Here is a 12581-nt window from a genome sequence, read left to right on the forward strand (position 1 = left end):
AGCTTTGCATTATTGCCAGTAAGTGAAACCTCGTTCCTTCTTTTCCCAAAAGGCCCTTGGTTACAGTCTTTGACTTTTCCTTCTGTTCAGATAATTTGAACTTTTAAGTTCTCGCCTGTTGTAGCTGTTATTGGTATGCGGCAGTAGACATTAAGATTGTGTGTGTGTGTACTCCAGAGAGAGCTTCTGTTTATGTGTTTGCAGAAGTGCGTGTAGGAGTGAGCAGTGCTAGAGGTGATGTTATGCGGCTCGTGTGTCAAAGGTAGAAAGGGAAGAGGAGGATAGTAGGAGGCATTTGGTGGGCGTTCTAATCTTGTTTTCAGAATTTACAACTTTACCTTAAAAAATGCCTTTCAGCTACAAACTTGTGGTACACTGGTTAGACTAAGAGTCTATTATACGAAGCCCACAGCTTTTTTTATTCTTTTGTGCTGCCTGGAAATGTAAAGCTTATTAGAATAACAATGAACTGAGGGTAGATGCAGAAGCAGCTCTCACCCTGTCGCTTATTCAAGAACACTGGTTGGAAAATGAATGGAGCTGAATGATCTTGCGGCGGAGGCATTCAAATTCATGGGAGCTCTTGTGTGTAATGAGATGGCTGCGACTCGCAGGTCTCCCACTGTTGGTAAGGAAGCCAAAGCAGCAGACCCACGAGCCACCCACCCACACTCCCTGACTATATAGCAGCCTATATAAACTATAGCAGCCATGGTCTCAAATCTGGCTTTCGTTGTCTCCTGCCCTCCTACACGTGGACCACAAGGAAAAGGAAAGGTGTAAGACCAAACCCAGAGAACTAACTCTTTTCCAGGAACAATGAGGTGATTGGGAGAACATTTATGTGGCCTTTTTTTTGCGATATTCGCAATAAGTTTTTTTTTTCTTTCCAGGATTGAGATAGAAAACATGACCAGGAGGTAGAACGAGGGGAGGGAGACGGCTGGAAGGTCACTGTGAGGCCTCTGCCTGGAGGCTCAGTGTGACACAGCCCACTGAGAGGAGCACACTCATGCAAGATTTAGACTGCTTTGTTCCAACAGACTGGCTCCTACTAAGGACCTCGGTCTAATTCAACATTTTTAATGGCTCTGTAGTTGTACTGCTATTGCTATGACTAAACCAGTGACAGAGGGAGACTGGCCTGATTTTTTTGTATCAGTTTGTTCATCTTTCTCTAATCTTAGTATTCCTATTAATAGTGAGCCACTCTGTGCCATCTGCCTGTATTCTTTTTTATAGATAGATGAATAGGAAATGGAGAGGAAAGCACTGCCTCAACTACCTACCTACACACACACACACTACTTATACAGTATAACTGTTTAGCTTCATTGTTGTTTATCCACCACATTAACTGGTCCAATAACCCCACCTTGGATCTGAGTTTAAAAACTGTGATGAGCAGGTCCAAGTGATGACCTTATGTGGGTGTGCGCGGGTGGATGCATGAATCCAGTTTCTGCTCTTGTGATTGACATTGGACACCACCGCAGAAGTTTTGGGTCATTGAAATATCTCAACAATAAGGTGCTGAGTGTGTCAGTGCACGGCAGAGGAGTGAAGTGAAGGATGACTGCAGCCCTAATTCACTTTAGGAAAGCATTTTTCTGAGCAGTGTCTGAAAGGCGTTTTTGTACGCTAGCGGGGAAATTCGATTTGCTCCACTTGCTTGTTGAATGAATGGGGACACTGTGAGTGTAGTACAACCCCAGCGCTCTCTCACTGGGCAGATATGCACTGCAATGTTGCAGCCGTCTATCGTGCCCCCCAACCTTGGACGAGCCTCTAATGTTTCCATGCCATTGTCGACTAGAAGCCGACAAGGGCACCAGCTGGCATGGTGGGCACACATGAGTAGAACATTTAGGTCTTCTGAAGAGGTCCACCCCCCCTCTGTCAAGGAGCCAGGTTACCTACACCCTCATAGGACCAGCACAGAGAATTATGGGAAGACCATCCTAATTAATGTTACTTCCTCTTGCTCTCTGCTTCCCGTCTCAATAGCACCCTCTGCCCGTAGAAGGCAACCAATCCAGTCAATCCTGAATTGTGTAAATATTGACAGGGTATGTTTATGTTCAAAGGCCCCAAGTCTTTTTTGACATGATGCATCATTGTCCTCCGATGATAATCATGTGATGATCGTATGGAAATGTGTAGCGCATTGTTGTTAGTTCTAACTCAGACAGCCCAGCTCAGCATGTGACCAGTGACTGATTAGAAAGCCTGAAGGGAATGCTGTTAGTCAGTAGACATCCATATAAGGCCAGTAATCTGCAGATGTTTGTTATTAATTAAATAATGTTTTTAATCATTTTGTGTCTCCTTGGGACTCCTGTATGGAGGAGGGGGAGGAGCTTGACCCTAGCTTGCTCCACCTCAACAACCACCTGTTCTACTCTGCAGACTACAAGACCAGACATGATGCAACTATAGTTCTGTGCCAGTTTGATCAGGCTGGAAAGATCTGCCAGCAGCCCTGATGAGCCCTTGTGACACTTGTAGACTTCTGTAGAGGTGAGATGGCATCCCCTAGTGGACACTCGAATGAACTAGTCATTCACTCACTTTACTGCCTAATATGAAGTTAAAATTAAAAAAATATTATGCGTCCCTTATAATAACACTGAGTGTCCGTCCGATTACAACAACTTAGAAGTGGATAGTGAAGTAATGACTACCTGAATTTATGTACAATCTTTTTACAAATGATTTATCCAAAAGTAGATGAGTTGGTAAGATAAGGGAAGACTTTAAAGGGCTCAAAGAAGGTATTCTGCCCTAGTTCGGCCAAGGGAAGAGTTGATGGCAGGTCGATGAGGAGTAAGTCGGAAGTCAGGGGGGAGGGGAGGGAGGGGGCGAGATGAGTGAGTGGGGGAGGATGCAACGTTTAGCCTTTATACATTTCGTGAATGCAGTTGAATAGGGAGGAATCGATCATTTAATCGATAATTACCAAACTTAATATCTCGTATATTGCCGCAAAACAGTCTATAACCACACCAGTATTATTATATTTTCTGATGGCTTGTTGCCATCCCGAATTTATTTTAATTTGGGGGATAGTTTCGTGACCTGTATTTTGAAATTCTCGGAAAGAAGGGCCCAAGTTACGCTACCGGAAGTGATTTTCGTTGTTGAGGATTTGCTCTGACGAAGTAGTTTGTCTCGCGCTGTAACCTGGAGTCTGGCAGAACGTCTTTCTCCTTGTCGCCGATAAGTATCCTTCACGGTCAATAATGGACGCGGGATTCTTCCGCGTAAGCATAATTACAAATTCACTCACGTTGTTTGAAGTATGAGCTACAATAATTGTGTCCGTTACGCTTTTAAATATGTGGTAATGTGCGCCAGCAAGTCCGCACGGATGAGCTCGTGCGCCATTCCGCTGCACACTCGTAGGCCCAAACTTGCTAGCTAGCGGTTAGCAATGGCGGTTCAGTACTGCATGCTTCGTGACGTTCGAAAGCTAATCTGTATCCTTCCAGGATCAAACTAAATGTTGGCATGTAAAAAAATGTACATTTAACAAAGTAGCTAGACATCAAACTAACCAGCTAACATACCAACTACTGTAGCTACCTAGGAAGGTAGGTTGTGGCTATTCGCTAGCTAGAGGTAATTATGTATTTCTTAAAATGTGTTAAATAAACATTAGTTAGCTAGTTGCAAGAATTAACTTGGAATTAATTACTTTAGTAACACATCAGACATGAGCAGGCCTGCCGTAGGGTCAATGTTGCTGGTGTAACTGGTTAGTATGTTGGGTTGGTATAACTAGAGCCGCTAGTTGGCAAGCTAGTCAACGTTCGACGGCGTGGTGACGCACAACAAGAAGTTTAATTGTAGTTGCCAATTCACTCACCTATCAAGATGAACACATTTTGATCTCGATGTATCTGTAATAAATGTAATTGTCCGGAAATAAAAAACCTTTCAATGGTCGAAACATTGGTCTAACTTGCCTCTCGTTGTTGCATTGCTAGGGCACAAGTGCAGAACAAGATAATCGCTTCAGCAACAAACAGAAGAAACTCCTGAAGCAGCTCAAATTTGCAGAATGCCTGGAGAAGAAGGTACGCGACACCAAGCTCTGAAGTATTGCTGACAAGTTCTCACTTCCCTGATGAAGTGCCCTCCTGGGTCATCCATTGGAAGTGGTTTTGAAATGTCGCCTTGTTTCTTCATGGCATTTTTTTTGGTGTTCATTGTATATTGATATTGCTGTTTACCCACAGGTGGACATGACCAAGGTCAACTTAGAGGTCATCAAGCCTTGGATTACTCAGCGGGTGACGGAGATCTTGGGATTCGAAGACGACGTCGTCATAGAGTTCATATTTAACCAACTGGAAGAGAAGGTAATACCATTGATTGCAAATCTTCTTGTTTTTTTTCCCAATGCTGCACATGTTATGTACTTCATAAACTATTGCTCAGTATATGTGGGTTATGAGGCTACAGCAGGATGTTCAAAACGACTACTTAAAAGTAAAATCACAATTTGAACTTGGATGGTTAAAGATGCCAATGGTATCCAGTGTAAGCATACAGAAACATTTGAATGAATTAGACGTTGTTGCTGTGATATGTGACAGTGCCTTGTACAGCAGTTTTCTAATGATGATGTGATTTATGATTTAAAAGGCCTGAACCAATATGGATGTTATACCTTGCATCAGAAGTATAGCACCAACACCTAATTAGCTCTCTCCTGAGCCCAAAGTCACTGAGCCCAACTCTCCCTTGATGATGCAGTGTGTGGTTTGAGGTGAGTTATGTGCAGGGACCCACATCATGCCAGTGCTAGACATGATTTAACAGTACCATGTCATTTCCTCCATAGGCATTTCAAATGCACTATTAGTCTTTTCAACATTCCCCCTTATTCTTAACTGGAATTAACGGGGTTGAAAGTTGTCCTTGGTGGATTTTGTACTGATAAGTACTCACTTTGTTAGCCAAGGTAGAGATCATTTCCCTGCGTTATGGCTCAATGCCTTTTTAAAGATGGTTCATATGATACCCATCGATGCCCAGCTCAGAGATTCTCATAAGACTACAGTGTGCATGCTCCCTATTATGAATAGGCCTGTATTATCTTGATATGCATTTATACCAGACTCTTTAGAGTTCTGCCCTAGTTTTCAAATGGCATCATCAACTATTAGATTATTGTACTTAAGTTGGGCTTCGAAACATGAAATGGGGGTGTTGAAAATTATACACAGAGCAAAAAAAATGTAGACAGTCGACTGCTCCTCTGAATTTATGACTCGCAACCCAAGGAGGATTGTTATTCATTTATAGAGGTTTCTGGAAAAGTAAGGTTTCTTTCAATTCTTTTTTATAGATTCATAGCTAATTGTATTTGAAATAATTTACCATTATGTGTTTGGGTAAAGGTTTACATTCATTGGTACATGTATTGGTAAGAAATGGCTGAGCCAGATATCAATGGTATCTTACTATCATTTCTTGTCTTAGCTGTTGAAATAAAACCCCTTTTCCATGTCTTGTTTACTCATTATTGCTTGTTCGTCTCTTGCAATTTAGATAAATGGTATAACATTAAACTCAAGGTGGTTGAGTCTCAAGCAGTAGGGAGGCGGAAGCAAGCCAATGGAGCGTCTCTTTCTGCAAGAGACTCGGGCACTCCATACCCACTGATCCTGCGGGACTCACTGAAGACACCGGGACTGTACTTGCATTGTTGGGTTTTGAAGCACTCTGTATTGTGGATATCTGTATATCACTGTTAGCGTAGACTGTGGGGTAAGAAGACGGGTAAACAAAAGTCACATTTACTAGTGGTACAACATTTATATCTCCTAGATATATATGGGGGCTCAATAAAAAGTGGCAGTCAGAGATTAAAGCTCCAGTCACATTGCATGCAGTGGGGATGTAGGTGTATCTCCCTTCAGCTCAGGAAAAAAAAAGTAATGTTTTTTGTTTCTTTTTTGTTTTTGTTGTATGGCAGAGCCCCAAAGGTCTGCATTGCTATAGCCATTTTTCTCTTGAAATGATTTGGGTATGTGGTTGCCATAAGCAACCAGGCATAGCTTTAGTAAGGAAACATGGGGGGAGGCAGCTACCTAAACAGTACCCTCCCTCAACCCCCCCCCCCCCCTCCACTCCACAAGTTCCCTCCCCATGTTCACGTGGTGCATACTCTCTTCTCCCCCTTCGTGTGTGTGTTGCAGCACCCGGACAGCAAGATGATGCAGATTAACCTGACGGGCTTCCTGAACGGAAAGAACGCCAGAGAGTTCATGAAAGACCTGTGGCCCCTGCTGCTCAGTGCCCAGGAGAACATCGCAGGCATCCCCTCTGCCTTCCTGGAACAGAAGAAGGAGGAGATCAAGCAGAGACAGGTGAGCAGCAAGCCTGTCGCCCAGCCCCAAAACCCCGCCACTGCCTGGTCCCACGGCCATGGACTCGTCACAGCACTGTTGGGGTTTTAAAACGCACAGTTTTTTGAAAGCACGGGGCTATGTTTTATGTGGCAGATTGAGCAGGAGAAGCTCGCCTCTCTGAAGAAGATCGACGATGAGAAGAAGGAGAAGGAAAACAAAGAGAACCGAGAGAGGGCCCAGTCCAAGAGCCCCAACAGAAGGTGAGACACCAGCGCACACACACACACACACATATATCTATCTTTCTACAAATAGCGTGGTCCAGTATCCTCAATGTTCACTCTGTCGTGGCCCAGGAGGAAGTCCAGGTCACCATCACCACGCAGGCGCTCTCCAGCCAAGCGGGAGAAGAAGCGCAGCCACTCGCGCTCCCCGCGCCGCAAACCCAGCCCCAGCAGCAGCTCCCCCCCTGCAGCTCTGCTGCCCAGCAAGCCTGAGGAGCCCCACATGGAGCCAGACACCTCAGACAGCCTCCTGCCCGAGCCCATCATCCAGGAGGCCTCCTCCACCAGGTAGACTGGCACCACTGTCACAGGATAACACTGCTTTACTGGACTCGGGCCCCATACTGGAATGTCAGGTCATGTTACATGTACATGCCTTGTAACACGGTTCAACTACCCGTAACGTCTGAAATACGCTTCTGGTTTGTGGTCTCCCAGTGATCACGTGTCAGACGCAGCCCAGCCAGACTCGGTGACTGAGGTGAAGGAGCCCTCCCCAGACAAGGCTGTGAGGAAGGAAGAGCGGCCCAAAGCCCGGGACAGGGACAGGGACGTCCGGAGGGACAGGCCCCGTCACCGCTCTCGCTCCCACTCTCGCTCCCGCAGACGACCACGCTCTCGCTCCAGGTGAGACCCCCCCGTCCCCCTCCGACAAGCTGCCCAGCCTTGTCTCTCAGGTGTCTCGGGCCGCCATGGTTACAAATGGATTTGCTCTCCCCCAGGTCCTACTCCCCCCGCCGTAGGCCCAGCCCCAGGCGGAGGATGTCTCCTCGCCGCAGGAGCCCGCCCAGACGTGGGCCACCCGGTCCCAGGCACAGACGCAGTCGCTCCCCCCTCCGCAGGTAAGGGAACACTAGCACCAGGTGGAACTATCGAGGGCTTTGTCCTTGTAGCACAGTGACTGATGTGGTGTGTCTGTCCTCTAGGCGGCGCTCTCGCTCCCCCTCCTCCTCCGGCAGCAGCTCCTCCCCCTCCCCTAAGAAGGCTGTGAGACGGCCCTCCACCACCCCGCCCAGGAAACAGCCCCGCCACGGAGACCCCTCCCTCGAGGCTCGCCGCTCGCCCTCCCCCCGGGCAAGGAAGGGCCTGGCCTCAGCCTCTCCCTCCAGATCCACAGGTACCTCTCGCCTCTGAAGCAGTATACCCATACATGCACATCTCCTTTCACTTACCCACAATCAGCATGTCAAGAAGACTTTGACTTCTAAGAATACAGTTGGATTACTGTATCACATCCTTTTTATATACATACTGATATGTACAGAGATGTTCAGTTCTCTCTGTAGGATATATCTTCTAGAATTAATGAGTTATTTCCCTTTGCTAAACTGACTTATCATATTAGCCTAAATTCAATCATTTAAAACATGCTTACATACGGTTAGCAGAGTGTAATATTAGATTTGGCCCATGCTGTAATGTGAGCCCCACATCAGTTCCCACTCGCCATCTCCAGCCTCAGACTCCCTAAGATGATCCTATAGGACCTCCTCACATTACATGCTCCGTCCCAGACTGGGGTATGTCTACCCAGTGCAAGATTATCCAGGAATAGCTATTGACTCTGCAAGCAGTTGGCCTAGTTGAACTCTCTGCCCTGGACATTGTATTGCGTTTCATCCTCTCAGATCCCGGGGTGCTTGACCCGGTGCAGGCAGTGTTAGAAGGGCAACATCTTAGGGGGTTCGGGGGACAGCACCTGTGTCCTCTGGATGTGGGTGTAGCAGAAAGGCCTGACATTGTTGTCTACCCTACAGGTGTGAAGAGAAAACCAGGAGGGAGGAATGGTTCACCATCCGATGGGCCCAAAGCAAGGAGATCAGAGGCATCTGAATCAGGTGAGAGTTTGTGACTTCCTCCAGCTCTTGTCAAACAGCATCCCTGGAGAACGGGGCCCCCGGCCCTGCATAACTTCAGGGATGTTTTCTTGTAGCATTTTGGTCTGGTGTGTGTGTGTGTGTGTGGGTATATTTGTCTGTCTCTCCTGATCACTGAAAGGAGACTCACTGCTTTGCGTTTCAGAGGAAGATAAAGGTGAGAAGGGGGCTACAGCAGACTCTGTGCAGCAGCGACGTCAGTACCGTAGACAGAATCGCCAGTCATCTTCAGGTTAGACATGTTTTTGTGTCCACCACTTCCTCCCCCTCCTCCTATCTCTAAGTCAGTCCATGCCCGTCTAGGTCTATTATCTTATGCAAGACGTCCCATCAACTTCCTTTTTAAAGCTCCTGTCCTGTTTCTGGTGGGTTACAGATACAGGTTCATCTTCCTCCTCCGAGGACGAGCGGCCCAAGAGGCCGGCCACAGGGCCGGTGGCCAAGAATGGAGAGGTGCGGCGGAGGCGCAGTCACTCCCCCTCCTCCCCCAGGAGACGCCACAGGGATGCCTCCCCAAGGTGTGTCAGCGAGCACGGCTCCTAGCCCCCCCCCCCAACCAGCTCCCTCTGTCTGCGCCGCTGTTTACATTGTGCTCCGTTTACTACAGTAAACTTGTTACCATCAAGGGGTATTTGAACGTGCGGCTGTGTTGTCCTCCCCCAGGAAACGACGGAGCCCTTCCCCTGGAGGACGCAGGCCCTCCCCTCCACGCCGTCGCAGATCCCCCTCTCCACCCAGACGCAGGTACAGTCCCGTCACAAGTGCCACATTAAAGGGATCAAGTTTCAGTTGACTTAAATCCAATTTGATCAACACTGGATTGCCATTAGTCCCACTTGTGGATCTAAAAGCTAAGTGGTATTGGGACTACCTTCAGCTGACTTGGCTCCCCTGCGTTCCTCCCCCAGGTCTCCCTCACCTCCGGCCCGTAGACGCTCTCCATCCCCTAGGCGCTTCTCTCCCCCCATCCAGCGGCGCTACAGCCCCACCCCCATGCTCCCTCAGAAGAGGCGTCTGTCCGGGTCCCCCCCTGCCAAGCGCCCGTCTCCAGGCGCCAAGCGTCGCCCCTCCAGGTCCCCCAAACGCAGGAGCTCCCCCACCCAGAAGAGGCGCACGCCTCCCCCTTCCTCCATATCTCCCCCCAGACACAGGAGGAGCCCCATGCTCCCCACCAACCGGCCAGGCAGGGAGGGCCGCTCCCCTCCTCCTGCCCACGGTGGCCACTGCTCTCCCTCCCCTGCCACCCGCGGCCGCGCCCCGCGGGGGTCGGCTAGTCCCCAAGGACGCTATGAAACTTCCGGTAACTCTCCAACCAATCAGAGGCGTCAGCCGTCGCCCACACACGGCAGTGGTGGCCGGCCCATCCGCAGGGTGTCCCGGACCCCAGAGCCCCGCAAGAACCAGCGGTGAGCAGAATGCCACTCACCCTTCTGGGGGACTGACAGTTTGACATTGTAAACCCACACTCGACATGACTTTGATGCACCGAGACTGTGTGTTGTAACTATCAGTAGATGTGTTTCTAACCTGATGTCCACACCTCTGCCTCTCAGAGCTTCTCAGAGTCCCCGGGGCGTGAGGAGAGCATCATCAAAGTCCAGATCCAGATCCCCAAGACCTGCCGGCCTGAAGCGCCCGGCCCCTGGCTCGGCCTCTCCCTCCCCATCCCGCTCTGCCAGTGGGTCTCCTGCCCCGCCGGCCAAGAAGCCCAGCAGTGGCTCTGGCAGTCCATCACCCAACAAGGTGAGCTGACAGCTTCTGACACAACAGGCTCCCAATCGCATCCGGGATTACCCTCTGAGCCCCATTACAATGAATACGTTGTTTCGTTTGGAAATCGAATGAGGTTCTCGCCCCTTTCTGTGGTTTTGACTTCTCTTGGCTGCACTTAACCCTCCGGTCAGGAGATCAAACGTTTGTTTTTCAGTCGGGACAGTTGCTGAACGTGGCTGATGTTATGTGGTGTTTCATCCCAGAACTCTGACCCTGAGGCTGCGGGCAAGAAGAAGAAGAAGAAGAAGGAGAAGAAACACAAGAAGGACAAGAAGCACAAGAAACACAAGAAACACAAGAAGGAGAAGAGCTCCGGCCCTGCGCCCGGGGATGGGGGAGGAGGAGACCACCCTGCTGCAGATGGAGACGCAGACTCTAAAAAGGTGAAGTCTAACTTTTCCGTTCTGCCAAGTCTCATTTGGGAGTCAGATGGCTGAGCGGTGAGGGAGTCGGGCTAGTAATCAGAAGGTTGCCGGATCGATTCCCTGCCGTGTCAAATGACATTGTGTCCTTGGGCAAGGCACTTCACCCTACTTGCCCCTGTACTTATTGTAAGTCGCTCTGGATAAGAGCGTATGCTAAATGACTAAATGTAATGTAAATGTAAGTCACTCACTGGTGATCGGAAGCTTTCGTGCAGCGTGCCTGTCACCATGCAGGCTAGCCCGAATGAGATATAATTAATGCTACCTTTCTTTAAGGAATCAGACAGTGAAGTAGAGGACAGTCTGGACGACCTGGAGAAGCACCTGCGAGAGAAGGCACTGCGCTCCATGAGGAAGGCACAGTTGTCTCCTCCACTGTCATGAGGGAAGCTGGTCCCTATCCCCCCCCCCCCCCCACTCCCCTCTCTAAATCTTCCAGTTTCTCTTTGTTTGTTTTTTTACTTTGTCGTCAAACCTGGTTCAGCTTTAGAATGTACAAATGAATTCTCTAGTATTATTTTTTTTGTTTCTTTTTACAAATTTGGTTTGTACTAAAGGGTGGGTTTTATCAAGGGCTGGATTTGTCAAAGCGAGATCTCCCCCGTTTCAGTTTTGTTGCCAGTTGTGTATTATGAATGCTAATTGTAAAAACCATTTTTGTTGTCCCCTTATTTTAAAGAGCAGGTGGAGGGACGGTTTAATTATTTGGGTTTGCCTTGTGCAAGATTCTAAAGTTTCACACAAGACACACAAAAGATTCCAACTGTGGGAATTAATGATTGCATGTTCGGTTCAGAGTGTGTCTCCGGTGCGAGGGAACTACAAAATAAACAGAGGAAAGCTGTCACCACTCCCCCTCTGGTAGTGAGCACTGTACGGTACGTTGCCATGCTGTGAACGCTGTCAAATGGAGGTAGTCACAGTCTGTTTACCCCACCTTTTTGTAAAGTATCAAGAGGTGTTTGACATCGTTTCACCTTGCTGTCATTTTTGGCTCCAGAATATTCACTGAAATTCCCATGAAGATATGGTCTCAGCCTGGCCTGAAAAAGTAGGCTTTCATTTCTGAAATTGGTTTATCTGCAGTTATGTTAGTTTCATGCTGTACTGGTCTTGTATTAAGTCATTTATTCTGTGGGAGTGCTTTTTGACTGTATTTAAAACTCCTGCTCTTGTCATTCTTTCAAAATAAAGATTTTTTAAATACATTAGAGTGTGCTGTTCTAAAATGGTTTGTGTGTGATCTGAACGGAGCACTGGACTACAGCAGATCACAGTGGAGACTGGTGTCGTTTTGGTGTTCTCCTTGGGGTACATACATTCATTACATGACGGGTTTAGGGCTGGCATTTTGGGGATCTTCTCTCCAGATGCAGAGGCCATGAGTGGTGATGTGCACTGGTAGGCAATGCTGCTTTACTGGCTACATTCACTGGTTCAATTGACATGGGAGGTACAAGTTATTGGATGACTGTATCTGTTCTCTTATTGCTGGTAAAGCTTCATAGAAATGTCATGCCACAAAGAGATATTCAAACTTCATGACAGTCAAATTTTTCCCTCCCTCAGGGATGTGTAACGAAAATGATAGAACAATGGACTGCTCTATGACTGCTAATATCAATATGCTATACAAGTCATACAGGATTGAGAAAATGTAGACAATGAGACAATGTGCGAGTTGGACAACCCCACCTGGAAAATCTCTTAAATCGATTTTTGCCAATAATGCAGATCCTAACAGCGCCAAATTCGGCCGACGGCTGAAGGGACTATTCTCATGCTACACAGGGAGCGCTGCAGGCATCCTTCTTTCCCATAGAAGACTCCTAACCCTGCCCACATTTTGGTTTGCACTGC

The 12581-nt window shown here is 48.0% G+C and overlaps 1 protein-coding gene across 4 annotated transcripts; it reads left to right on the top strand.

Moving 5' to 3' along the window:
- Positions 1 to 3109: 3109 nt before the first annotated feature.
- Positions 3110 to 11929, top strand: srrm1 (serine/arginine repetitive matrix 1). Of its 4 annotated transcripts, none has more exons than XM_084675378.1 (17): positions 3110 to 3263; positions 3990 to 4079; positions 4242 to 4364; positions 6210 to 6380; positions 6516 to 6622; positions 6719 to 6934; positions 7085 to 7273; positions 7369 to 7488; positions 7573 to 7763; positions 8404 to 8484; positions 8669 to 8755; positions 8900 to 9041; positions 9187 to 9267; positions 9432 to 9929; positions 10077 to 10266; positions 10500 to 10679; positions 10998 to 11929. In XM_084675378.1, the coding sequence occupies exons 1-17, from the start codon at positions 3243 to 3245 to the stop codon at positions 11103 to 11105; spliced, it is 2595 nt and encodes an 864-aa protein (XP_084531504.1). In that variant the 5' UTR covers positions 3110 to 3242; the 3' UTR covers positions 11106 to 11929. The 4 variants fall into 4 exon arrangements, with proteins under 4 accessions (XP_084531504.1, XP_084531505.1, XP_084531506.1 ...); XM_084675379.1 differs by having other exon boundaries at positions 11005 to 11929; XM_084675380.1 differs by lacking the exons at positions 3110 to 3263; positions 3990 to 4079; positions 4242 to 4364 and adding an exon at positions 4648 to 4774 and having other exon boundaries at positions 5560 to 6380.
- Positions 11930 to 12581: the final 652 nt, after the last annotated feature.

This window comes from Hypomesus nipponensis, chromosome 3, assembly GCF_054491055.1.
Source record: "Hypomesus nipponensis isolate SF chromosome 3, ASM5449105v1, whole genome shotgun sequence".
Lineage (NCBI taxonomy): Eukaryota > Metazoa > Chordata > Actinopteri > Osmeriformes > Osmeridae > Hypomesus > Hypomesus nipponensis.

Coding starts and splice junctions, on each gene's coding strand:
- srrm1 (XM_084675378.1), top strand. CDS start 3,243: ATGGACGCGGGATTCTTCCGC. Junction 7,274..7,368: donor CGACCACGCTCTCGCTCCAG/GTGAGACCCCCC, acceptor GCTCTCCCCCAG/GTCCTACTCCCCCCGCCGTA. Junction 8,485..8,668: donor ATCAGAGGCATCTGAATCAG/GTGAGAGTTTGT, acceptor TTTGCGTTTCAG/AGGAAGATAAAGGTGAGAAG.